At 37.8% G+C, this 26,219-nt stretch overlaps 1 protein-coding gene across 2 annotated transcripts in view; it reads right to left on the minus strand.

The window, feature by feature from the left end:
- Positions 1-26,219, minus strand: part of RFC1 (replication factor C subunit 1) — a 46,399-nt gene that overhangs the window by 9,971 nt on the left and 10,209 nt on the right. The window contains exons 4-16 of one of the 2 annotated variants that reach the window (XM_075420708.1): positions 25,641-25,760; positions 11,716-11,957; positions 10,909-10,983; positions 9,473-9,550; positions 8,522-8,609; positions 8,138-8,430; positions 7,137-7,244; positions 5,506-5,685; positions 5,087-5,191; positions 3,529-3,922; positions 2,365-2,474; positions 647-761; positions 92-180 (exon numbers count right to left, since the gene is read on the minus strand). In XM_075420708.1, coding sequence (XP_075276823.1) covers positions 92-180; positions 647-761; positions 2,365-2,474; positions 3,529-3,922; positions 5,087-5,191; positions 5,506-5,685; positions 7,137-7,244; positions 8,138-8,430; positions 8,522-8,609; positions 9,473-9,550; positions 10,909-10,983; positions 11,716-11,957; positions 25,641-25,760 — 1,997 coding nt within the window. The remainder of the gene's footprint in view (positions 1-91; positions 181-646; positions 762-2,364; positions 2,475-3,528; positions 3,923-5,086; positions 5,192-5,505; positions 5,686-7,136; positions 7,245-8,137; positions 8,431-8,521; positions 8,610-9,472; positions 9,551-10,908; positions 10,984-11,715; positions 11,958-25,640; positions 25,761-26,219) is intronic. The other variant, XM_075420709.1, reaches the window with a different exon arrangement.

Below are 26,219 nucleotides of genomic sequence, written 5' to 3' on the forward strand. Positions count from 1 at the left end.
TGAGGACAGCAGACTGGCTTGAAATATTTTGTGCTATATCTGGTATGTGCTCTTAGCAATGGCATCAGCTAATAACTATAGCAGTTTTCACCTGAATCCCTCCTCTGTCTTCATTGCCTGCCATACCATCCACTTCATCCATGATCAATACATGTTTCCCGCTAACTGATGAGGATGTGCCTGAAAATGAATATGGACAAGAAAATGAGATGGGAATAAAACAGGGTCTTGCTCAGAGTTTTACCCAATGCCTTATATAGGTTAGGTAAGCCCCTCCTAGACATCTGAGGTGGTGGTGAACCTCTTGCTCTGCCACTTCATCACACAAATCTATGTTCACAGAACAGAACTGACTACAACCTCGTGTCATCTTCCAAGAAACAAGGCCCATGCAGCAGAAGAGCAACTGCAGAGTTCTTGAGTAGTCTGCGCAGATTAATAACTGATTCTACTGACCACAGGATTTAATTCTACAGCTGAAGGTGAAATAAAACGGCTTACTCAATGAAGCCATCCCTGTTAGAGCCGGATCCCTCCACGTGATGAACAAGTTAAATTCCTAACACTGCTGTGTAATAAGGAAACTGTCCCTCCTGCAACCGGACTCTTAACACAACACAAATCTTCCTTCAAACAACAGACATACCGGAACAGAAGTCTTTGATACTGGTGTTGTCAAGCGATTCAGTGACTACTTCCTTTAGACTGTTCTTACTGCGAGTGTCACTGGCATTCAGCTCCACGTAGCTATACCCCAGCTCCTAGTCCAAACACAAAAACCACACAAAAAATTAGAACACAGATCAGTAAAAGAGCATATGCATACTCAGAATTAGAAACAGTATTTCAGAGTTCCAGAAGAAAGCTCTTACAACACCATTATCACATACAAACTGTGACTTTGATTCCTTTTTCTCCTTATACTCCTTTTCTCTTGCACTCCAAAAATATTTATAGCCAGACACAGAACAGATATGCCCAGAAGAAACTTTTTTTTTTTTTTTTTTTTTGGGGGGGGGGGGGGGTGTGTAGAAAAAAAAAGTGGTAGAGATTCAGTTCTGAAGGATTAAACAGAACTGCCACCAGGGACAGAAACAGAACTATGAGCCAAGGCTGGCTAAGCTTCACGGTATTTCCAGCTGCATATTCAAGTCATACACACAGAGAGTCAGGACAAGAAACATGCCACGTCTCTGAAAGCTGAAGGGAAGAGAAGCTTTTAAATAGTTAACAGCTAGGAAACACACGGCTCCCCCAGCAGTCCCAGTGCTTCGGAACAGGGCTGCGCTACATGTCAGCCCCCGAGAGAACCTAACCCAGCTGCTCCTTTATCAGCAAACCGCCCTGCCAGGGGCATGCCACAGCACAGCAGTGAGCTGCGCACAGCTTTGCTCTTGCAGCTTGCACACCACCCTTCTGTTGGCTGCTCCTGCGGAGTACTGTGAAATGCTCTGCAGAGACCTGAAGTGGCTGTGAGCAAGGTAGGTCGGAAACTAGAAGCAGAAAAGACCACAAGTCAGCACATCTAGCTTCTCTGCTGTTTCTGCTCTGTCTCTTGTAGTTTTGGGCGCAGCATCAGCTTGCTGGCACAAAGCTCTAAGGTGGGGGGAGACTGGGAGTTACTCTATGTAACTCAGATACCAAGGTGAGTAATCGCTCCTGCCCAGCACAAAGATCAGGTAGCTGACAACAGTTCTCAGTTCCTCCAAGACGGTAGTATCATATTCTAAGAAAGCTCTTGCAAGTCAAAGAACAAAATCTGTAACTTGTTACAGCATCACTGTTAATAAGTTAGCTCTAGTGGTATTTCTACAATGCAGAGTTCTCAGCTGATTCTCATGACACAATCAGTGGAACACAGTGCTCCAACAAGTTAGGAAAAACTAATTTCTAAATTCAAATTTAGAAGTGGACACAGAACCCTGCCAACTTCTCTCATCCTAAAGTAGTATTTGAATTCAGAATGAGTCTGGGAAAGAGATCTTTGTTAGATATATACAAACTATGACCAAGTCTGTCAGAAAAGCTTGCCAGAATCCAACTCCCGCTAAATGTAGTGCAAATATTCTCCAACTTGTAGAACTAGTGCCAAATGTTCTTTTTTAAAATCGTTTCTAATTGTTCAATACACTGTGATATGCTTCCTCTCAATCTAACAGAAAAATGCAGAAATCCATTGCTGGATTCTCACCCCAGACCTGATAAAGGCATCTAAACATCCATGTATTTTCTCCTGTAACCCTGCTCTGAGCAGGTGGAACTAGGCTGGGAGCAGACCCTCGTAACTCAGGGGATATCTACTTGCACACTGCATCTGGATCCAGATACAGCATCAATACAGAACAACTGCCAATCAGAACTCACCTTACAAACCAAAGCAGCTGTGGTAGTTTTACCAACTCCAGGGGGACCGGAAAGTAATGCTGCTTTAAAACTAGTACCATCATCTTTGCCTCCAGTTTTATTGGTCTTTGCTATAAAAGAAGATTCCAGATTTTACCTAGGTATGTATTACAAAATAAACTGCATACTTCATGTAAATCTTTAAAGATCATAGAATGGTTTGGGCTGAAAGGGACCTTAAAGACCATCTAGTTTATTGACAGATATCAAGATATTTAGCATCACTGGAGTTTTTCCTTATTTAAGGCTTGATATGAAAAATGCACACACATCTGCATCCTAACTATTTGGGGAAAAAGTGTTTAAACCATCTTAGTTTAAGACTTGCAGTGATTCTAAATTGGAAAATAGCAGAAGTGCTATTAATGCAATACAATCATTGCTGCAATTTGCTCCCAACCACATCATAAAAAACCAACAAAAAACCATCAACAAAACAAACCAACACACCCACAGAAAAAACCCACTACCCACTACGATAGCAGTGAAGCTTAAACACTATTTTAATCACAGAAAAACCTGTCTACGGGATGACACAGTACACGCCACGGGCTGCTGGTCAGGCAGAACCAGGACCTTCACAATTCAACTCTGGCCCACGCGTGCCGGCAGCCCTTTAGACACGTTGCCATCCTGTATTTTCCACCATGTGTACAGACAGGTCAGCACTGGCCAACACTTCTCTTGGCAAGAAAGAATTCACTAGGCTGAATATAAGGTCACTTTATATACATTACTGCTAGGATGTTTTGGTTTCTTTTGAGGGAAAAAAAGTCACCTTTAAAAGAATTCTCTTTAAGAGAATACCACAAGTCTTAAAAAAAAAGTCTTCAGACAGTTTGCTTTTCTGGTTTTGGGTTGGTTTTGTTTGCTTTGCAGGGATGGGACTACATGACAGGGCAGTGGTGGTGAGTGAACAACTGCTTCAACAACAACAACAAGAAAAAAAAAAAAAAAGACGACACCACTGCCCGGGCCCATCTGCTGCTAAAACCACATCCAGCCACAGTCTCATTCCCGATTTCTAGAGTCGCTCTGCCATCTCAAAGGCCCTTATCGGTCCAGGGAACCAAGCAGTGAGGTTGGCACGAAAGAACACAGAGAGAAGTTAACCGCGCTGGTCACCTTGTCCATCTTCTGAGGTATCCTTGTGCCAGTTGCGGAGCCACCGAAGCAGTTTATTGGCACAGCTTTGCTCACCCTGCTGTCCAATTATTGCCTTAAGAGACACAGGCTTGTATTTATCCACCCACAGCAATTTCTCTGTTCCATCTTCAGTAATCTCAGAAACCAAGCTCCCTTTAGGCTTTGGGGCTTCCTTCTCTGCAGTTTGCCTTTTAAAGTCCATAAGCTTTCGAACAGCAGTGGTTTCTTTCATGACAGATTTGACGGTATCTCCTTTTTCAGGAGTAGACTTATGTTTTTTATTATCAGCTTCCTTTTTGAAGGGGCTAAAATTTCTTTTTCCAGCTTCAGCTTTCTGTGGCGTCTTTTTAGGTCTTGACTCTGCTTTCTTTGCCTTAGGAAAATAAAGGTAATTAAAGGGAAAATTCAAAAAACCCATACAATAAACCAACACGCTGTCTTTGAACACATCTACAGGAGTGGTTAAGAAAGTAACAAAGCTTATGTATTGATTAAAAACACCAATCTTTAAGAGCAGATAAGGAAATATTCCTCCCTGAAAAACAAACCACCGTTGAACACGATGCCACCTGGTTCTGTAGCACAACCCACAAAAACAAGGAGGAAATGTTCTGGTCATTCCAAGAGCAGCCCCCATACTCACAAAGCCTCATGCTATCATGGAATGGTTTGGGTTGGAAGGCACCTTCTAGGCCATCCAGTTCCAACCCCCACTTTCCACCAGACCAGGTTGCTCAAAGCCCCATCCAACCCAGCCTTGAACACTGCCAGGGAGGGGGCATCCACAGCTTCTCTGGTCAGCCTGTGCCAGTGCCACCATCATTAAAAAAAAGAGACACCAACAGTATCTTTACATGCAAGAATTCCTGTCTAGCCACATCAGAAGTGCCAAAGCAACATCTATACTGGATGGAGCTAACGGACATTTTAATAACATGTTATCAGCCACTACAGACTAAATTTAAGTGTGCATAAAAAAAACAAACTTGTTACTGTTTTGTTTGGTTTTTTTGTTTTGGTTTTTTTTTTTTTTGTTTTTTTTTTTTTTTTTTTACAGTATTCCCTGAAAAGTTTACCTTTAATATTATTAGTTGAAGTACCACATAAAGACAAAATCAGTTATGCATACACACGGCTTACATATAGCTGTCCCCTGTTTACAGCACGATTTTATATTGGGCCTGTCTGGGTACCACACCATATCAATTACAAATACTTCTTTCAAAGAATAAACAAACACTCAAAGTTTAAAACTGAAACCATCTAAGGAGATACAATTACTCCCTCAGTCAGATACCTAAAACACAGAATAACATCAGACTATAAAAATGAATGGTTGGAAAGCTCCCTGTAGCTCCCAAGTGGAAGTCTTAAACACAAATACAAAATTTTCACTTTCAATACTTTTAACCTAGGAGGTCAAACTAACAACTGTAGGGTTACTGCTACTGGAACAGGAGACCAAAACTCTTTTCAAATTAAAAACAAATCAAATAAAAAACCAAAAAACAAAACCCTAAGTTTGTAATTAACCAACCTCTGTTTCAGCCGCCAGCTCGTATTTGGACTTTTTGCCTGGCATAGTTCGAATAAGATCAAACAGGCCATCCTCATCAATAACTTTTGTCCCTAAAGTTGATGCCTGGAGCAAAAGTAAGAATTAAAAGTAAAGTCAAGTAAAGTTAGGAGTTACATAATTCACTTCAAAGTGCTTTCCAGTAAAGACTATGTTTAGGAACACAACAACAACAAGGGTTTTTTTATACATATATGTGTATGTATATACATATAAATAACAAAAAAAGCAAAGCCCTAGAAGATTAGGCAACTTTTCCTTTTTAACCTGCACTTTTGGCAGTGCTGCCTCCTTTTGGCAGAGATACCAAAGATCAATACAGTTGGACAGCAACAATTCATGGTTTCAGTTCTACTTCGCTCAGGCCCAGGAACGCTCACCTTTTCACACTTCGACTGGCCGCAGTCTCGCCCCATAACCAGATAGTTTGTCTTCTTGCTGACGTTGCCAGTTACTTTTCCTCCGTAACGTTCAATCAGAGACTTGGCCTCATCTCTTTCAATACACTCCAGAACGCCTGTAATTACGAATGTCAGGCCTTCCAAGCAGTTTTCAGCTCCCTGAGAACCAGAGCATCGCAGAAAATGCCATTATCTGATGCAATTCCACTAAATACCTCGTCACCATGAACTCTTATAACTCCCTTCCATGTCAAGTACCCTACAAAACTTTACAGAATCACAGAATGGTAGGGGTTGGAAGGGACTTCTGTGGGTCATCTAGTCCAACCCCCCTGCCGAAGCAGGGTCGCCTACAGCAGGCTGCACAGGACAGTGTCCAGGCGAGTGTTGAATATCTCCAGAGAAGGAGACGCCACAACCTCCCTGGGCAGCCTGTTCCAAGGCTCCGTCACCCTCAGAGGGAAGAAGTTCTTCCTCATGTTCAGACGGAACTTCCTGTGCTTCAGTTTGTGCCCATTGCCCCTTGTCCTGTCACTGGGCACCACTGTAAAGAGTTTGGCCCCATCCTCCTGACACCCATCCTTCAGATATTTATAGGCATTCATTAGGTCTCCTCTGAGCCTTCTCTTCTTCAGGCTGAACAAGCCCAGCTCCCTCAGCCTCTCCTCGTAGGAGAGATGCTCCAGTCCCCTCACCATCCTTGTAGCCCTCCGCTGGACTCTCTCCAGTAGGTCCTCATCTTTCTTGAACTGGGGAGCCCAGAACTGGACACAGCACTCCAGGTGGGGCCTCACTAGGGCAGAGTAGAGGGGAAGGAGAACCTCCCTCGACCTGCTGGCCACACTCCTCCTAATGCACCCCAGGATCCCATTGGCCTTCTTGGCAGCCACAGCACACTGCTGGCTCATGGTCAACTTGTCGTCCACCAGGACACCCAGGTCCCTGCTCCACAGAGCTGCTCTCCAGCCTGTGCTGATGCATGGGGTTGTTCCTCCCCAGGTGCAGGACCCTGCACTTGCCCTTGTTGAACCTCATCAGGTTCCTCTCTGCCCAACTCTCCAGCCTGTCCAGGTCACGCTGAATGGCAGCACAGCCTTCCGGTGTATCTACCACTCCTCCCAGTTTGGTGTCATCAGCAAACTTGCTGAGGGTACACTCTAACTGATCATCCAGGTCACTGATGAAGAAGTTAAAAAATAAGCCTACGCTACCTAGCTAGGTAACAGTTCTGAAAGTTCAAAAGCCATTAAAAAGAATAGCTACCAACAAAACTTCACACACTGTTCACCTGACCGATGACACTCGTAACACTCTGTGCTTCAAACACAGCATGTCAGTCAAATGAGCGACAGCAATCTTCAACTTTAAGGCCAGTAACTATTTCTCATCGTCATGACTTCATAAACCAAGTACTGAATTTAATTTCTTAGTCTATTTCCTTACATTTAGCCACTGCTTTGCATTACAACTTAGCTTTTTCCAATACACACTTCCTGTCTGAAAAAAATACTAGTTCTTAACTAAGTTAGTTGATACTTGTTAGATCACTTATAACAGTAAGTCTATGACACACTCCATTTCTACGTATCGAATCCTGTAGCCCAGCTTGCCTGAGGTATCTCTTTGGAACCCAGTGCTTTCGGACCTTCGCGATTAAGGAAGCTTCGGTAGGCCTGATAATTGATTCGCTTCTTTTCTGAGTCCTCAGGACTTATAGACTTGGGCAGGAGAGGAAAAAAAAAAATAAAAATAAAATTACTTCATATATTACATACATAACAACAACATAATAAACCCCAGCATCACAGTTTAAGACATTGCTACGCACCAAAGGAAAACTAAGTTCTAACATTTTTTAATCCATTAACATGCAATACCAAAGTTGGTTCTTGTTTCAGTGCTCGTGTTTTGAGGTATTTGTTGTTGTTCTTTTTAAAAAGATTTCAAAAACTTACCTAACAGTTTAAAAAATATGTACTCATTGTTTATTGTCAAGTTTCTGTAGATTCATCTGTATTCCACATGTACATGCTCACTTGATCCATAAACTGTTGCTTTAAATTTACATCCTATTTTATTTCAGAATGATGATCAGGTGTAGACAAGATCTACACTTACATAAAGCCTGCTTTGTAGTATTTCTACTTTTAAGAGACATTCAAGCTTTTTAATCAGTACAAAATTATTTAAAACTCACCTCCAAGAGTTGCAGGCTACCCCTACCAATAACAACTGTTATTTAAGTGTCAAAGTTGGGCATTTTGTACTTTAGGATTAAAAGTACGTTTTAAGGTTGCCAATAACTGCCAGTGTGTTCAGTAATTACAGTGACCGAATCGGACAGTTCAAAGCAAACTAAAGTCTATTCTTACACAACATATCCACCATAAGAAATATTCTTCAGAAACAGAACTAGCTGTTCCAGCTAATTTTTTTCCTGTATTTTCACAATTGTTAGTAACTGAAAGCCTTACCAGAATTCAAATTCTTCAAAATTGTCCAGAAGATTCAAATTACCAAGTTACAACAGTGACACATAAGCAGTAACAAGTGAAAATTATTTTCCTGCAGACCCCACCAAACCAACTAAATTAATTTTGATAGCTTCTACCTCAGTCTTCTTAGGAGAAATTTTCTCCTTCTTTGGTGTGGTCTTCTCTCCTTTCCCTGAAGCAGTTTTTTGTTTCGATGCTGAACTTTGAGCACCTCTTTCCTTTTCAGCAATCTCTTCTTTTTGTTTCAGAGACACAAGCTTAGAGCTAGGCTTCAAAGGCGAGGTCTTATCCGACTCTGCTGTTCTTTTACCAACAGATGATTGTGGGGATAAGCGAGGGCCTTTTGAATGTTGAGATTTTGTTTGCTGCTTCGCAGTGTAATTCTTTGCTTCACTTGTGGAGTTTGTTGCTTGGAGGTAGAGGGAGGAGAGCACACATGTAAGAACGTATCTCATTGATATTATAAATCAGTGAAACGTTTTCTATATTCCATGTCCTACCTCCTTCTGACTGTTTATATCTTTCTGTCCCGTTAGGACTGCTCTTGATGCTCAATACTGTTTGTTCGCCTCCTGAATCTTTCCGAGCCTAAGTAAACACACAATACTAAGGTCAGAGACACGTGTCCCGAGCTACCATCAAGCCCAGATCCTCAAGTTCCCTGCTATTAAGTACAGACCAAACAACACCTAACAAAGCCAATCCCTACCACAAGTCAGAATACAATCCCTGTCAAAGGCAGGCAGATGAGCAAATTCTGCACTCAGCCACGCACGTAATCATTCCTTAAGTCAAAGCCCAGACAAATGTCCCAATTACAATAAATTTTGATTCTAATTGGTTTACCAGTTAGTCTAGAAGTACTTATACTTGCTATCTTCAAATTAGCAATACTAAATTCTAAGAGACTTGATGTACAACCCAGCAAATATTTTACCATGCCTTACACCACAAGCTATGAGAAGTAGGAAGATTGCCACTGCTGGGGTTAGCCTCAAAGCTCTCAAGATCCCTGCTAACCCCTTCTCTCACAGAGAGCAAAGCTTTCTCCTCCTCCCTTTTTCTCCCATCACATTTTACCAAACTTGTGCCATTGACTCATTTTACTTGATCTGGTCCTCCCAAACCAAGGGAGCTACAGCTGATCTAACGCACGAGTCTTCAGTGACACACTTCACTCAATGGGAACTAGGATTTAAAATCCCGTTTCAACAGAAGCAGACAGCAAAAGATACAACGATGCCTGCTGTCTGATTAGGAAGGACACTATTTACTGAGTGAGGAAAATCCAGGGGAAAGTACAACAAGTGATTATGCTATTTTCACGCAAACACTTTTTTGCTGTTTTTAAACGCATTTGTATGGAAGTCTCAAAACAAAGGTTAGGTGTCTAAACAAGAACACTCCCAGCAATGCAATTTCTAAAAATTGAAGTTCAAAAAGAATTAAACCTTTTTCTTCTGCGGTATTTCATCCAACATGGCCAAAGTTTTAGCAAATTCTTCATCTTCATGCAGCTGTCTCTCCAGCTGAAAGAAGAAAAAACAAAAAATATTTTAAGGCTCATGTCTGACAAGTTTTAATTCTACTGTAATTTTTTAAAACTCTATTTGCTCTTGAAGACAAAAAGTTTACCTAAAATAAGACAGAGCATAGCTGGAAAAAGTGTATCCTGCAAGAGGCAAATAATTTTGACAGAAGAACAAGTAAGAACAAATATTGCACATGGAATCTGAGAAAGTTATTTTAATCATTGTAAAAAACAAAGCCAAGTTGGTTTCATTTTTATTTTGCCTAACAAAATAAACGTGACATCTACAGTGATAACTGATCATCACATTGCCTTTCCGATCCAATACAGCCCCTTGGGGAAAACTTTTTCTATTCCTGAATAGTGTATGTTGTTGCCAATTAATATTGACCATTGTTTTAACAAAACAACAACAAAAACCCTTTCATAATTCTCTCAAAGTCCAACATGCCATGCTATAAGATTCAAACAGATTACTTCAAAAAAATCAGTATGCCACAGATGTTACTTTTATGTGCCCATAAGGACGCGATGCATCTGTCTGTGTACAGTGAGAAAGGGGAAGGGCAGCAACTACCCCACCCACACCAGAGGTGTGCCTGAAATAAAGGACATTCCTTTGATGATACACATAGACAATGAGTGTTACTGATCAGATCAGTTCAAATGAAAGACACCACCTTGTTTTTCCTGACAGGTTGTTTAACTTCCTAACACATTAAAGCTAGATTCATCACACCTCTGGAGAGGTCAAGGATGAGACTTTCGCATGTACGACACATTCATTTCAAATGATACTCAGTATTACCAATACATGGGAAATGAACCGATTTTCCCAAAAGCACCTAACTGCGTATGACAAGTGTACCTTTCCCTCATATTAGCACCGATTCAAACAGGAAAGTTTAAGAGACACGTAAGGCTCAATTCACGTTTTTCTTAACTATAAGAAAACCCAGATGACAAATGAAACAAATCATGGATGGCAATGGCTTTCAATTTTTCACTCCAGGGAATGAAAAACAACCAAAACCACAAAAACATAAGGAAGCAGAAAGTGAATTCTGTGCAAAAAGATTACAGACATATCAACTCATCAACTGCACAGGTAGAGAAAGTCTGGATAGACAGAAAATAGGTTAAGTGAGATGTTCTATTTATGTAACTGAAATAATGCCCATAAAAATAACTGCATGACTACATTTACACATTTATGCAAGAGTTAAGCACATAGATGACTTATGACACTTATTTATAGCATAACATGGCAAGTCTATCTTAATTTCTTAAGCAAAACCAATTTTAAGTCAAACAAACTGCTCTTGGCATAGAGCAGCAAATTTACAGAGCTTTTACCTCCGAGTCTTCGTCAAGCTGCAGTTGCCTAGCAATGGCCTCATCATCTAGCATGCTGTCTCTGCTTTGTGAAGGCTATATTTAAGAAATAAAGACCAACAATTCAGTTTCCCCAATACTGTGTACATTATAATAATTTAATCTCTACAGATTCATTTTGTATACATCTAGAAAAGGACTGGGAATGAGACATGCAGCATTTTATTCCTAGCTCTCTAACTGAAACACTGTTAAACAAGGTTGTTTTTAAGAGATTTTACTATTCAAAACAAAACCACGGTGTAATACAAATATCTCCTTTCTTCAAATGATGCTGAACATCTCTGAAGCTATCGCAGTTGGCCCACATGAAGCGGAAATCAGTAATTACATTGTGAATTTTTAATTTCCTCTACACTTTATTTGGTGCTTTGTTATTCCATTAATCTGTGTGCCATAAAGCTTGGGAAAATAATCTCCTCCCTCTCCCTCCTGCCCTCCACCACCAAGTATAAGCTATCCCACCCACTCAGAAATCTCAGAAAACTACTTAATTTTAAGAAAAGTCACTTGAGAAGCAGCAATAGAGAAAATACTACTTTCAACTTTGTGCTATCTTTTCAAACATGGAAATGCTACCCTAAACTTGTATTTGAAGACTTGATATGCCTGCATATATCATCAGATTTGAACTTACACTTGAGTGGTCATCAAAAAGTAACATTAAGTAGGACAAGCAGTTAAGTACCTCCTTGCAGTCATTACACTGGCCATTTTGATCTGCTGTCAGACACATGAGCAGCCTAAAGGAACATGACCAGTACTCACTTCTTTCCTTTTACTTGCTACCAGTTTCTTTTCTGATCGTTGGACGCTACTTATCCCAAAGTAATCAAGTGCCGAGGTGGGAGTCTTGGAAGTCTGTTTCACTGGAGATAATGGTTTGCTTTTAGCTCGTGAGTTTGCATCTTCCTTTTTCACTGTAGTTGTTCCTGGACAACCAACCGCTGATGTCCCATTCTCCTTCGGTTTCAGGGAAATTCTTTTATTGACAAAGTCATCTTCTTCATCTAAACACAAAGAGTACTCTATTACTTCTGGCACATGGAACTTAAGTTCTGATAATGGAACTGTCAAGAGCACTATTTTGGCAGATTACATCAACTCAGATTCTACGAAAATATTACAGGTGTTTGGAAGTTGTTTGAAAAAAAGGCTGAGTTGTGTAGCACATAGTATTTAGCATCTTTAACAGCACAGCTCGAGTCTGAATAGACTGACTAATGAGATACAGACACAAAATCTGTTACTTTTGTTCACACATTACCTCTCATTTAGAGAAGTTTGCAAAGAATGCCTTCCCTTCTTACAGGAGGAAGGCAATAAACAGAAAATCTAGGTCACTGAAATTTGAACCCTCTCCTTAATTAATGCAGCATCAAATTGAACAGCACAACTCTTCCTTCACATAAAACGTGAAGTACAAAGCTACATTTATTTTATTACTTTATAATATTCATTAACATAGCAGCTAATACAGGCTCTGTAGACTTGTATATTCTTAAGAATCTCTCAGTATTACACTATAAACCAGGGGAAAATATTAGAACATTGTATTTACCAAAGGCTTCTTGAGTAGGCTTACCAGTTATTTTTTACGTACTGGTCATAGACTATGAATGTTTTAGCAGAAACACTGTAATACCATCTTTACTTTTTCCCTTTCAGTCAGAGATTCTATGAGCTATTCTACCTCCTCTACATTTCTGCACTTAAACACGCTCTGCTTCCAGTACAGTCAAAACCTTCTCAAAGAAATGCAGCCATTTCACAGAACACAGAAATCAGGCAAAAAGTCAGCATAGAAAACAGACTTTTCAATTTAAAAGAGGAAAAAAGTGGCATACACAGTCTTATTAAGAATTAGCCCACAGACCACTGAACAAAAAACTCCATCTTTCCTTTTAGGATTCTTCTATAATAGCCAGGACATGGTCTTCCCAGCAATGAAAAAGAGAAAGAGGCTTTGACAGCGATTTATTCATTCTGGACCCAAACTCTTCACCCAGTCAATTAATCAACAAAAAAAATTACCAAGGACTTCAAAGAGTTGTGTCACGTCGTGAAGTCTTACTGACAGTTATACAAATGAAACCCCATCACTGCAGCATACAAAAGCCTACAGATATTGTTGCCGACTGACTAGACTAATAAGAGAGCAGAGAAGACAAACATCACCAGACAAACTTAGTGATTAGTTATAAAAGCACTTTCTTTGTGAACTCTTCTAAAGAATCCAAGTGTGCAGCGGCTAAGAAGCAAATGCAAGAGAATCTCCAAAATGAACATCAGACACAGAAAGAATAAAGTGCAAAGACTTGAGAGGAACAGAAACAGAGACCATCTCATTTGCATGCCTCTAACTGAAGTCTGGCTTTACTTTTCTCAAAATAGAGACATTTCAGACACTGCCCTCAACATACCATAAACACAGAATGTTCTTAACATCTATTTTATAACTGAACTTAAGTTTACAGTATTCTCACAAGAATATGTTCATTTTCCAGTCATCTCTAATATACACCCCTCTTTCTTTTCATACAAAAAGTTGTTTTCTTAATCACTTCCCTAAATTTAGGTGATGTCATAGGTCTGCCATCTACAACTTCTGTTGTATACTAGACAGAGACAGAGGGAAACAGTTATCTTTTGTTCCACCTTTTCTCAATAGATGGTAGTAACAAGAATGTTCTAGGCATCAGCTGGAACTTTCTGCTACTGAACGCTTGCTAAGCAGAATATAACAAGTACAAATCAGGAATCCTGACTATTCCTGAGAGAGGAAGTTCAGAGAGAAAGAAAAAGAAAGCAAAGATACACCTGTAAGGAAGGAAATTGGTTCAGCGGTTAAATCAAGAAAGCCTAAAGATAAATTTTTATCTACAAGAAAGTAGCATTGTAGCCAATTCGATTCACAAAGCAATATACGGTAGAGAAAATTCAAGCCCAGGCCCTCAGTTGACAGCAGAGAGTTTTACCACCAAGCCAAAAGCTTTCCTATTCTCAAGGCTATTTACTTTCCCCAGGCAACAGTAAATCTCTTACTGCCATTTAGCTCAATTTAACTAACTGTTACATATCTGGAAGATTTGCACAGTAGATGCTTTAGGCTCCTAATTTACAACAGTTTGAGGTCCAAATAGGAGACTGCTTATGTCAGACTTAATTTCAGAAATATTTTTGCTTCTTTCAAATTTTTCAGTTTAACAAGAAAATACATATGCAGAAGTAAAATGTACCTATTGCTTCAAATCAACAGTTAATGTAGATGCAATTACATTTGTCTTGGAAAGAAGATACAAACCCTGTTCTGCCCCTCCACCCCCCCACCCCACTCTTCTAAAGCTAAGGATTGGTCCATGCTAGAATCTTGCTCATCACTTTTGTTATCAGAAGATCTGCATGCAACAACTGATTTTTTTTTCATTATTCACTCATAACCATTTAAATAGCAACAGGATATTGCTTTCTCTCAAGTACAAAGAAGCAGAGCAAATATAATTAGGTAATTAGGTTTTTAATTAAAAAGGATGTGGATTTGAGTCATTTATGATGCCAGTACTAAGTATTACTAATAATTAGAGCTTTGCTTTAATTACGTCCTTCCTAGAAACGACAGAATTAGAAGCATTTATTGATTGTAAGCGGTGGCTGAGGAAGGACAAGAGACTCACAGCACTTATAAACAGTTATCTATTAATACAAACAAAGAAAAGGCAGAACACAGAACATGAAAGAGGTCATCAAGAAAACAAAACCACCTTGATTCTATTAAGTGGGTTCAAAAGATGCTTCAGGGGACAGATACACAGGCTAGTTTCATCCCAGTTTCAGGAAATTCATAAGCACATCACAAATTTGCCTGATCTTCAGCACCACCCTTATTTCAAGTACTTGAGAATATCAAACTTTTTCAATAAAACCTTAATGCTTCTTCCTTGAAACAAACTGCTGACACATGCCTACTGCCACAGAAGTGAACAGCAAAGTTCACCAGTTGCACACTTTCAGTTTCTTTACAAGCATGAAGGTGACTTCATTTACAACTCTGAAAATGCCAAGAGGGTCCTAGTATTGCTGGTGGACTATTCAGGTCAATGTTTCTCAACCCATGACCTGTCAAAGGAGAGAGGCATTCTTGCTCATACAAGCAAGCCAGTAATTTCTGGGAAAGTAAAAGTGAAAATTCAGATTTTAGCTTATAAAAAAATCTAGATTAATTACACTCTTATAGCAATTGCTGGGTGAACAGTTGAGATAGCCTTTCATGGGGGTATGAACTTCACAAAGGAAAAAAAAAATTTTATCATCAACTAGATTACTTTTATGTTGCAAAATCTTTGTATAGCAGAACAAGACTACTCCGAGAACAGCATTTCGTTTTCACATCAACACTTTTTTGTGTGTGTGTGCGCGCTGTACTATAAAAAAAAAAAACCCTGAGCATACACATTTTTTTTTTTCAGGATTTGCTCTGAATTACAAACACAAGACCATGTATTCTAGTAGAGTTTTCTGGAAACTAAAGTAGATATGACAAAGAGAAAGCTAATCATGTGATTAATGGGACAGACAGGCATGACAACCAGGAGATTGCTTTTAATTATTTTGGATGCAAACACTACACATGAAGCAGTGACCTGTTATGCCAGGCAATGTACAAGGACAAACTTCCCTAGCAACAAAAAACAACTGTTAAATCCTGGGGGTTTTAAGAACTATTCCACAACATTAACGTACATCTGGCTTTCACTTTATATACTAGCAGTTCTAGCAGTAGCACAATTAGGTTAATAAACTATTGCCTTCAGCCCACCTGTAACTGTTTGTTATTCCTCTTCCTGTTTCCCATCCTCACCTGTTCTCAACAGGGTTTCAGCTGCTGATTATAGAGCAACATCTGCTGTTGTTCCCTAACTGAGCTCTATCAAAATTATCTAGGCCATTTTAAACATTTGTTTAAATTCAGATCATTTCTAAAAGCTCAGGTTCAAGAATGACCTCAGCCAATCTAAAAAGGGAGCAGGCTATTACAGGATGGGGCAATAGCAACAAGGAGAATGGGACAGATCCTCAAGACAGCATTCAGAACAATGTATTTCATTCATCTTCATTTATTATTTCTGTACTTGTTGAGTTCCTCATCAGTATAGAGCATGATTCCCTGATTCCTATTGTTTAGAATAGACAATTTTTAAGGCAGAGACAATCTGTTACTATGATGCCAACTTCAAATATAAGCAGGACATCTACAGGTTATAAATAACTTGCTATGATAAATGTATGTTAAACTGGTGTTTGTAGACTACTACATAAGGATTTCTATCTAGAGCTGAAGGACTATATCGTATCCAAAAGTCATTAAATCCACATTACTTGCATAAAATCACAATATTCTGGATGTTCTTAAGTTTCAATGCACTACACCTGCACAAGTATTTAAAACAGTTCCTGTCCTAAAGAACTTGCAGTCTAGAGCAACAGGTATTGCTGTCCAAGCTAAAGTTGAGGGTGGAGAAAATAGCATTTGTATGAAAATAAGTCATCGTATCGGGTTTTGATTATTTTAAATATGCACTAGTTCATACTCAGTCCCAACACTTGGTAGGACTGAGTTTTGTATTCATCTTTTGCTTAAAGTAAATCATTAAGAAGATTAACTACTTCTCAAAAAAGCTAGCAAGATACTCAGCCCTGTAACTCTTTCCAAAAAGAACAGATGCTATCTTCCTCCTCATTTAATAACACTGTAGTTGCAACCTACATTTAAAAAAATGGTCTGCACAGTAATTTAGATTTATGTCATTTCTCAACAACCTAATTGATTTTAGATGTACTTCAAACATGCACTTTAAACGAGAACTGTTAGCACGTTGCCTACATCGACATGTCAAGGTTCCATGCTGTTCTAAAAATCCAAAGCTTACCAGAACCCTTCCAGCTTTACTCCCCTGAAATCAAGTCACATTTGGATTTTCCAGTTATCAAAGATAATTTCAAGAAGTTGCCTCTGTCATATTTTTCTCTTTAAAGGAAAAAGGTTCTGGGACCCAAGACCTCAATGCAGTAACTGCCATGTCTAACTGTAATTATATACTCTAGTGCCAAACTACATAGCCTTTGATACCCTTTTGTCCAGTACGTACCAAATAAAATTCTTAGTCAAACCTGTATATTTATCTTATAAAAATATCTTTAGAAAGAAGTTTTGGAAGCATTAGAATATATGAGAAGGCTGCATATATTCAAACTAAAGTAAATGATCTTCATCTGCAAAACCATCAGTTACAACTCCTTCCAAATTGAACATTCACACTTGCCATCGAAACTGCTGCGTGTATTACCCTGGCACGCAATCAGAAGTTATCAGTCCGGTTTATTAAAGACAGTTTTATTCACTTGAGCTAGTTATTTCTACCATAATAGCAGCTGTATCATTTCACAGAAGCAGATCTGAATCCCTGCCATGCAATGAAACTTCATGTTGTGGTTTATTTGCCTGAAATTACCAGCACGACAGGAATATTCAGTAACAACAAATGAACAATTAGGAAACAGGCAAAAAAGTAACTTGAAAAAACATCCAGGCAAAAATGCATTCGTTTTTTCCAGCTGCAGCTCAGCTTACTAAGCCGCTCAGGACACAGTGTTCAGACAACACAAACTAGTCTAGGAAAAAAAAAAAAAAAAAAAAAAAAAAAAAAATCCTTGTTTACATTTGGAACTAGTCCAGCAGACTAGCTGAGTCAAGACAAGTTACTCAAGCAGCTCCGTAAGCAGAGCTGAAAGGAGCAAAAGGATAAAAAAAATCCCCAACAAGGAGAAAGAAACAGGCAGAGAAAAGCAGCAACATCTTGAGCTAATACAGCTACAGCTCAGAGCCACTATTCCGCAGAATGAACTTGTCTAATGACATCAAAACATTACCTCTATATTTAAATTTATTTATTTAGAACATGACAATCTGTATCAACTATAATAAAAATTTCAGAGAACTGACTAATGATAAATAAAACAAGACAGCCAGTACTAGACAGAACAGAAAATATAAACTATCTTTGATAAACAAAGCCTTTAATTAAAAAATTAACAAGTGATCAGAAACTTTCATACTGAGATTTTTAAAACAACAATGCAAAAAAGTGAACTGTAATATTACTGATTGAATTGCAAAACTAAGTCTTCACCAGAAAGCTGCTTCAAAAACTTGACACAGTTATTAAAATTTTATTTCAAATAATACTGCATGTGAGACCACAACTTGAGAGGCAGAGTCACTGCATAAGCACTGGGAAAGATTTTACTATTTAAATTATAACTGCACTGTTTTAACAATAACTACATTTTAAAAACTGGGTAGACTGTTGAAAGGATCTATATCTGAAGTCAAGAAAAGGCACTTTTAGTACTACGGTCGAAATAAAACAGGGCCTGTTGTTTCCTTAACACACTGCTTTCATGTTAAACATAGTTTTAGTCCAAATTAACGGCACTAGGTAAAGCAGAACACGGTACACTCATTTTAAGAGATACTGGAAATTCTAGAAGGAATTTTCCTAGTTTGTTATATTTTTAACAATGGGCCTTAAAAATAGCTTTATCTATGGAAAAATTGCAACTTTAATGCCAAACAGTGTAATTCCAGAAAACTTTATTAGCAATCAACACAGTAATAATCACTACAAATGGAACAATGAACGTACATACGCCAAAAAGGAACTGAAAAATGTCACTATTGAATTGCTGTACTGGCAGGTCCAAATAAGATAGCATTTCCAACAAGTGCTACGCTTCATTCCCCAGTCCCACAAAAATTTAAAATAAATAAATAAAAAGTATTAGAGTCACAGAAAGTTCATACAGGGAAGTGGGAACTAAGGAACTTCACCTGCCCAACGTTGTCCTTTAAATGCAATATACTGAATGGTTAGAATAAATTTATGGTATTTCTAAGCACAGGTCTTTTGTGCAATTATTGAAACAAAATTAAATGGAGAGGCTCTACAGCAAACTGAACTGCAAGAACCTTTGAAATTCTACTTTTTTATCTTCTGAAAACACTGTATATACTTAAGTGCAAAATTTGTCATCCATTTTCACATACCTTGCAAAAATAAAGACCTACAAGAAACCTGTAAAAAAACCTCCTACATCTTAAATTTTTAACTACTGAAAAATTACAAAGCAAGCTATAATGTTATAGGTGTACCACATAATACCTATACCCTTAAAAAAGCCTCTAACAAATTAATGTGAACTCTGAACCATAACTGGTATAAGGAAAAAGAGCTACCTGCAAATTATATCCATACCACTTCAATGCCTACAATAACCGTATATGAATTACTGGTGTAATAAAGAACTACACTTTTTTATTTCAACTGCATAGCAACTTTGTAAACAGAAATAACCTGCATAAGTCGGTATTTTTATTAAGTTCTACTAAAAGATCTGGTTAAGTATTAAAAAATTAACCGGATTCACAATTCATGCTGGAGATAGAAAGTAAAACAGACATTAACTGAGTGAAATGACAAAGGCTGTTCCCTACACTACAATTTCCAAGGTACTATTCTAAATGCTCTCCTTTGGAGATCTCAGTTTCCACTTTGCTGTGCTAACTATAGTGTCATGACCATTAATATCACCTTGCTCTGATGTGCACATAAGTACCCAGCAAGACCTCTTGTCTTTCACCACACTGATGGCATAAGGAGCCAAACAAAGTAGCAGTGTGAGAAAAATAAAGTCAGGGCTCAGCTGGAAAATAACATAGATAGACAACATCAAAGATTAGATACACACCATTGAAGACATACAATTAAGGTCCAAGAAATATTTTTTCATTGTACTAGTAAAAGTATGCAAAAATTCAACTGAAACATTAAACATGAAAGGGAAAGAAAACCAAATAAAAGTGCTTGTTTCAGTCATGTAAGTGCATAATGCTGACAAGAATAGCTATCTCCATCAACCAAATTAACACTGGATTAAGGATACCATCTCAGTTCCCGAATTTAAAGTAGATTTACTACACTTATCTAAGGTAACTTCTGCAGTCAGCTACCGGAAAAAGGAGAATTCACTTCATACTGTTTTCCAGGGAAAGAAGTGAATTAAAAAGCATTAACTCTGGCATCCAAATTAAATGGCAAAATTATTAATTTCATCTTAAAATATAATGCAGAGCTGCCAATGCCTCTAGTTAAGAGGCTCACACAACCAGTCTGCTACATGCCTGAAGTTTTTTTATGAAGTGTGGTATTTTATGCCATTATATTTCCCATTAAAATCAATACATATTAACAAGCCAAACACTGACAGTTCTATTAAAAAACATTTGAAATTAAATCAGTTTCCTTTTCTAAATGGATTAAAAGCTAGTCTGGGCTTTAAAATATTGAAAACAGCCTAGAGAATCAGTAGCTTTCACGCAGAAGCCATTTTTTAAAGAAGAATGTATGAAAATGATTTTTCCAAAGTTTTCTCAAAATAAATTGACTACCAAAACAATCATTTTTGCAATCCAAACATATCAAGTGAACAGCACAGTACTACAGCTAGCCAGCTGCTTGACCAGAACATCTTTTAAGACAACTCCAGAAAGTAGTAAAAGATGACTATGCACTTGTAAAAATAAGTGCAACAATATGCCCACTATTAAAAACTTAAAATCCAACACCAATTGTTAAAGATTAAACTGTAATGTATTTCATGTCCTGCCACACTTGAAATACAGGCTGATAAAGTAATCCGCAAGTAATCACTCTGTCTTCTGATATAAATGAATCCTATTAATTTTTTTATTCAAAGTTACCACATTTATTTCTCAATATTGCTGTTAACCTAAAGGAAAGAGATCATGTCTTTAAGAATAAGATTAAATATTACTTCATCCACAGCTCTGGTTTCCACTTACTTCCCTATTCAGGGAGGCAACTCCAGATACCATCATGTATTTACTATGCTTATGCAACACTCACCACTTCAGAGTTTGAGTACAACAGCACATTTACCATTACAGGACCCTTCTCATGTACTGCTGGTATTCCCAAACTTAAGCAAATGAATTTTAATGGGGGTCACTCTTAAATACCTTTTACGTTGTCCTCTGTAACACTAGTCCCTGCTTCTTCACAGGATTTCTGCCAGAACCTGTACTCTCATCCCTCAAGTGCATTTCAAGCCAAACTCCCTTAAGGTTCAACTACGTATTCTCAACCGACCTTTCACAAAATGCTTTAGAAGGAGGCTGGTACATAGAGCGCTATTTATCACCCTCATGAATTTTTGCCTGACAATTTCCATAAGTATATGCAATGCTAGTATTGCCCAGTGATAATTTATTATTCCCCTGTAAAATGTTTCAGTACAAGACATGCTTATTCACTGACAACCCGCTGCTCATCTGAACCAGCGTTTGGATGTGGGGACTTTTTTTTGGTCCACCAGTACTAGCACTTAACTGATATTTTTTTTTTTCTGTGGGTTTCTTTGGGGTTTTTGTTTCCCCACCCCCAAGTATTCTCTAGATTGAAAGAGTCTATACTCAGCAAGCATTCACAAGCTATTTTTCTTGTCCTGTCTTCTAAGCTCTCAAGGAGCAGGTTTCCAGTAACCTACAAACCTGCTCAGTTTCTACCACTTTGGTTTTTCTAGTTTTATAAATAATTCAGCCCACCACTAGAACAGGGTGGTTTTTTTTTTTTAAAGATGCATTTTGCAATATTCAAGCAATCAAGGCAATTGCTACATACGCATAATTACCTCCACACAATATATATGAAAGATCACAGCTCTTGCCAGATAACCACCTGTGATGAAACCAGATGAGGTTCAACACATCATAATAACAGGTCATCTTCTACAAAGCTCAAGGTTCCATGCTTCATTAAACAGTCAAACAAAGTGTTATTTAACAAGTACAACAAACATTTGGATTTCTTCCCAATACACTAAGAACGTTCTACCAACAAAAAAGGCTCTTTTTCCCTTGTTACCTGCTAGAATAACTTCACTTTATCTTTGACCATCATTAAACTAAATATTTAGTTAAACTAAATTTGTTTCAATAAAGTACTTCTTACAGAATTAAAAAGAGGAACTAGTCTTACCTTTTCAAAAAGCTAATAAGAAACAAAGCAACACAATAATCTCATTGATCCATTCTTACACAAACCAACAAATTAATTCCTCCAACAATTTTCAAGAAAGCTGTTTCCCACATAGTTATATAGAAGAGCTGAAAAGAAATTCAAGCAAGAAAGTTTCAAATGAAATTGAAAAATAGGTTGAGGCAATTAACTACCAAGCTTCTACTGATTACTTAATGCCAAAAAGGCTCTTTCAAACACATTGCCATGGACAGACCCCTTAAGAACAGGATTCTGACTTTCAAGCAAGTCCAACAAGTGCATTCTTGATTTTGTTTTTCACCTGCGTAACACTAAAAACAAGAAAAGGACAAATGCCTACAAATTTCATTAGGCTCTTTTCTATCTACTATTTCCATATTACTATTCTTGTAAAACATGTTTATCTAAAGCCAATAGTGGTATCAATACTACTAAAATACACTCAGCTTGACAGCTCCATTAAGCTGAAGAAACAATTCATACAGATTAAATATAAACAAAATTCAAGCATTAAGTCTCAAGGTTATAAATGCATTGTTTTAGTCATAGACTTTAAGTCAACCTTGTGTGTACTTAAGACTCTCTAGATAACAGTAACCTTGAGCTGTGGTTTTCAGGGATTTCACTAATAACCTTGACTAGTGTTCCCATGGTACCCCTATGCAGAAAAACTTTATTAGACCACCTTGAATGGCATAATAAACTTAAATACGTACTGTTGATTCCCCAGGAATCTGATCATTTACCTACTCTGGGATCAATGCATTTAGATCCTTTTAATTTGGAAAGAATTGTTGTCAAAACTGTCAAAGGAAACTCAAGTTTTGAGTAAAAGGACAAATAGATAAAGTGTTCAAGATACTTTGGAAAATTGAGCCCATTTGAATGCATGACATAGTACAGCAAAACACCACATCAAATATCTAGGGCAAGTAAAATAAGCACAATCCATCTTGATAACAGTGAATCTGAAAAGAGCCTGAGGAGGAAGAAGATACAGAAAAAAAGCCAGCTGAGCCACACTTCTCAGGGGATACTGCAGCAATCAATCCTTTTTTGCTTTAAAAAATACGTGGTATGATTATAGGGAAGCAATATTTATGTTCAGCAATGGTCTTACCAAAAAAATACTATACCCAAGGACTCTGACCACTTTTCCAAAACATGTATCCTAAAACTCATTCTAACATTTAAATTCTAACACTTGAAAACATGTTTTATAAAAACAGATTTGGATTCAAGTCTGTTAATTTTATCACAGTTTGTAAGAATCCATACAGGGCAAGTACTGCAGCTCGTGGGGAAGTCTGCTCTAGGAGACACATACAAAAGTCCTGATAGTTACAGCCTCAGCTGAACTCAGAGCAGATGTAGTAAGTGCATCTAACCACAGCAGCAACTGACAAAAAGCCGAGTCTTTGTCACTTCGAGCCTAAGTTATAGTAAGCAGAGAGAGACGCATCACAAACTATACAAAATGCTTTTGCAACCAACATGTGTCCACCTAGTGTTGCAACTCTCAGGAAATTCTACAGCTCCTGTTGCACAGGTGATCAGAGTATGCTAACTAGTATCCAGTACCAAAACACCTAAGTTTATCTGCATTGTAACAAATCAATGTGACATTACAATAGATCCAGTGCAGAAAGAGAACTTTATGTTTTAAAAGCAAATCAGAAAAGAATGAACCTAACACGACAAGAGATTTATGCTGGGAAGCTGTCAGCTCTGACCAGTAGACCATTCAAAAAGCTTCTAATTTATCAAATTAACTAAGCCAAGTTTAAGATGCTTCCAATCAATGCCATACAGTAAGACAGGAATCAAATTCATACTATTGTCAGAATCTTACTAAGTGAATTCTTTCAGCCCACACGTAGTCTTATCTTTGCTTAAGTGCCACTAACAGATCTCTTAGTTAAGATGGAAAAAGAGAACAACCAGTAGTAAAAGCAGCCCTGATGCTGCAAGAACTCACATGTATTTTAAGTGTATTAAAAAAAAAAAACACCACGCAACTCTACATAACTAAAAACACACATGCATACACATTCAGTCAACTGTTCTCAGATGCCGAAAAAGAAGTGTTGAAGTCAATCTTCAAAAACTACTGAAATATTAAGCTAAATACTAGAAGCTCTGTTAATTTTCTTCCACAGATGCATTTTTACAGAATTCACCAAACTTGACTATTACCCAATTATAACTTGATTATTACACTGGTGACATACCTTTAAGGATGCTTGATTCATAAATAAGATCAGGTCTACATAAACTGATGTTCACCTATCAAACCATAGTAACTAATGCCACTGAAACTTTTCCATAACATCTCGAACTTAGTAGAGGAAAATGCACAATATGAAGTAACTGGAAACAAAACTGCTTCATGACAGAACACAGGGAAGCAGGGGGAGGGGCATTGCAGAAAATCACTATCAGTTTTTGGTTTTGGAGCTAGGAAGGAAACATGCTTCATGAGAATTCTGCAGGATGAAACTTTCATAAACAGCAGATGAACATCTCCCCCATAAATTTACAGTCAAACTCCTCTTGAGAGCACCAAGGTCAAGAATCACACAAAAAACAACGCTGAAAGCATTACTAAAGATCAACAACCATGCAAACAATGAAAACAAATTAACACATAAGACTCTTCAATCAAACTGACAGAATTTGTCCTTGTCTGTTCAGTGGAATGGTACCTGCGTCTTGACTTAAGATTTTGGTTTTAGTTTAACTATACCACTTCTAAAGAACAGACTAAACAAAACTCTGCTGAGAACTTAGCAGTTAATCACTGTCACAGTTCTTTCAGAAGGTTACAGGTGACCTGAAAATGATCAGGAATGGTTAATTACACTCATTCCTTTCCCCAAGAGGAAGAACAGCTCCAGAATTCAGCAAGCTGAAATCCAAGACTGAGAAGTATGGCGCAGTATGGTATATGCAAGGTGTAATGCAAGTTTTTGTTACCATCGTATTTTCCCATTTCAGTTCTTCCTAGAAGTCTAGGAGACAAATAATGTTTTTCCCAAAAAGTTGTTTGTGTTGATAAGGAAGGAAAACATAAAAACCAAGAACTTCTGCAATTACCAACATATTATGCAGAAATTAAAGACATGGAAATTCATATACGAAGTAAAATAAAAATCCCAGTTTTCAAACCTATTTATTGTAACCAACAGTCCTTTCACAAAGTGTGCTAGCGAGCATTTTAACTATATTAAAAATACTTCCTTTGCTTACCTCCTTCCCCTAAGCCTATGGAATACTCTTAAACAGGGAAGCATTCGTTCATGAAATTGTATGCCTATTTAAATTAGCCTAAGCCACTACCCAACATCACCTCAGTTCTACCCTACTCCTGACTTTACGCTACTTGAGGTTAAACTTCTGAAGTGCTTTTGGTTAGCTTAAGGAGAACATAATTTGTGCCTGTCTCAATATTAGGTTTTATGGTCAAATTTAAGAGTATATCAGTCAAACAATTCATCCCATTTGTAACATAATCCACCCAATACAGTTGAACATATAATGATGTATTTCTTCCATTACCTGTCTCTGAAATATAAACAACAGGATCTCGCTTCAGAACTTTACCAAGTTTTGAAGTAGCTGCTTTTTTCTCAGATGGCTTCTTGGATTTTTTCACTGACTGCACCTCCTCTTCTGAATCTGTATTTTGACCACAACATAAATGTAGATTTCCTCCACATACATACAGGCTTTAAGTAATAAAATCACGTAACATCAGTTAACATGTGTTCACATATATTCAACTGAGCGAGAAAGATATCATACAGGTCAGAGCACAGCTTTGTTTCTCTCCATCAGCTAATAGCCTATCCATCATTTCTTCCAGCATATAAACAACTAAATGAAAATTTGGTCAGAACTCAGTCTAGACAGTGGTTTTTGTCTACATAACAAAAAATATTTTGTTACTTATTCCAAGAATTGCTATGCCTGTATAAAAACCTTTCCAAAAAGGAATGCAACTGTCAGAGTACCACATCAGATTACTTAAAAAAACACACATCCACACACAAAAAAAACAACCCAAAAAACACCACAAGCACAGATTCATTCGCCTAATTAAATCTATATAGTATAATATTACACTGGTGTATTCCA

Source organism: Opisthocomus hoazin, chromosome 5 (genome assembly GCF_030867145.1).
Source record: "Opisthocomus hoazin isolate bOpiHoa1 chromosome 5, bOpiHoa1.hap1, whole genome shotgun sequence".
NCBI lineage: Eukaryota > Metazoa > Chordata > Aves > Opisthocomiformes > Opisthocomidae > Opisthocomus > Opisthocomus hoazin.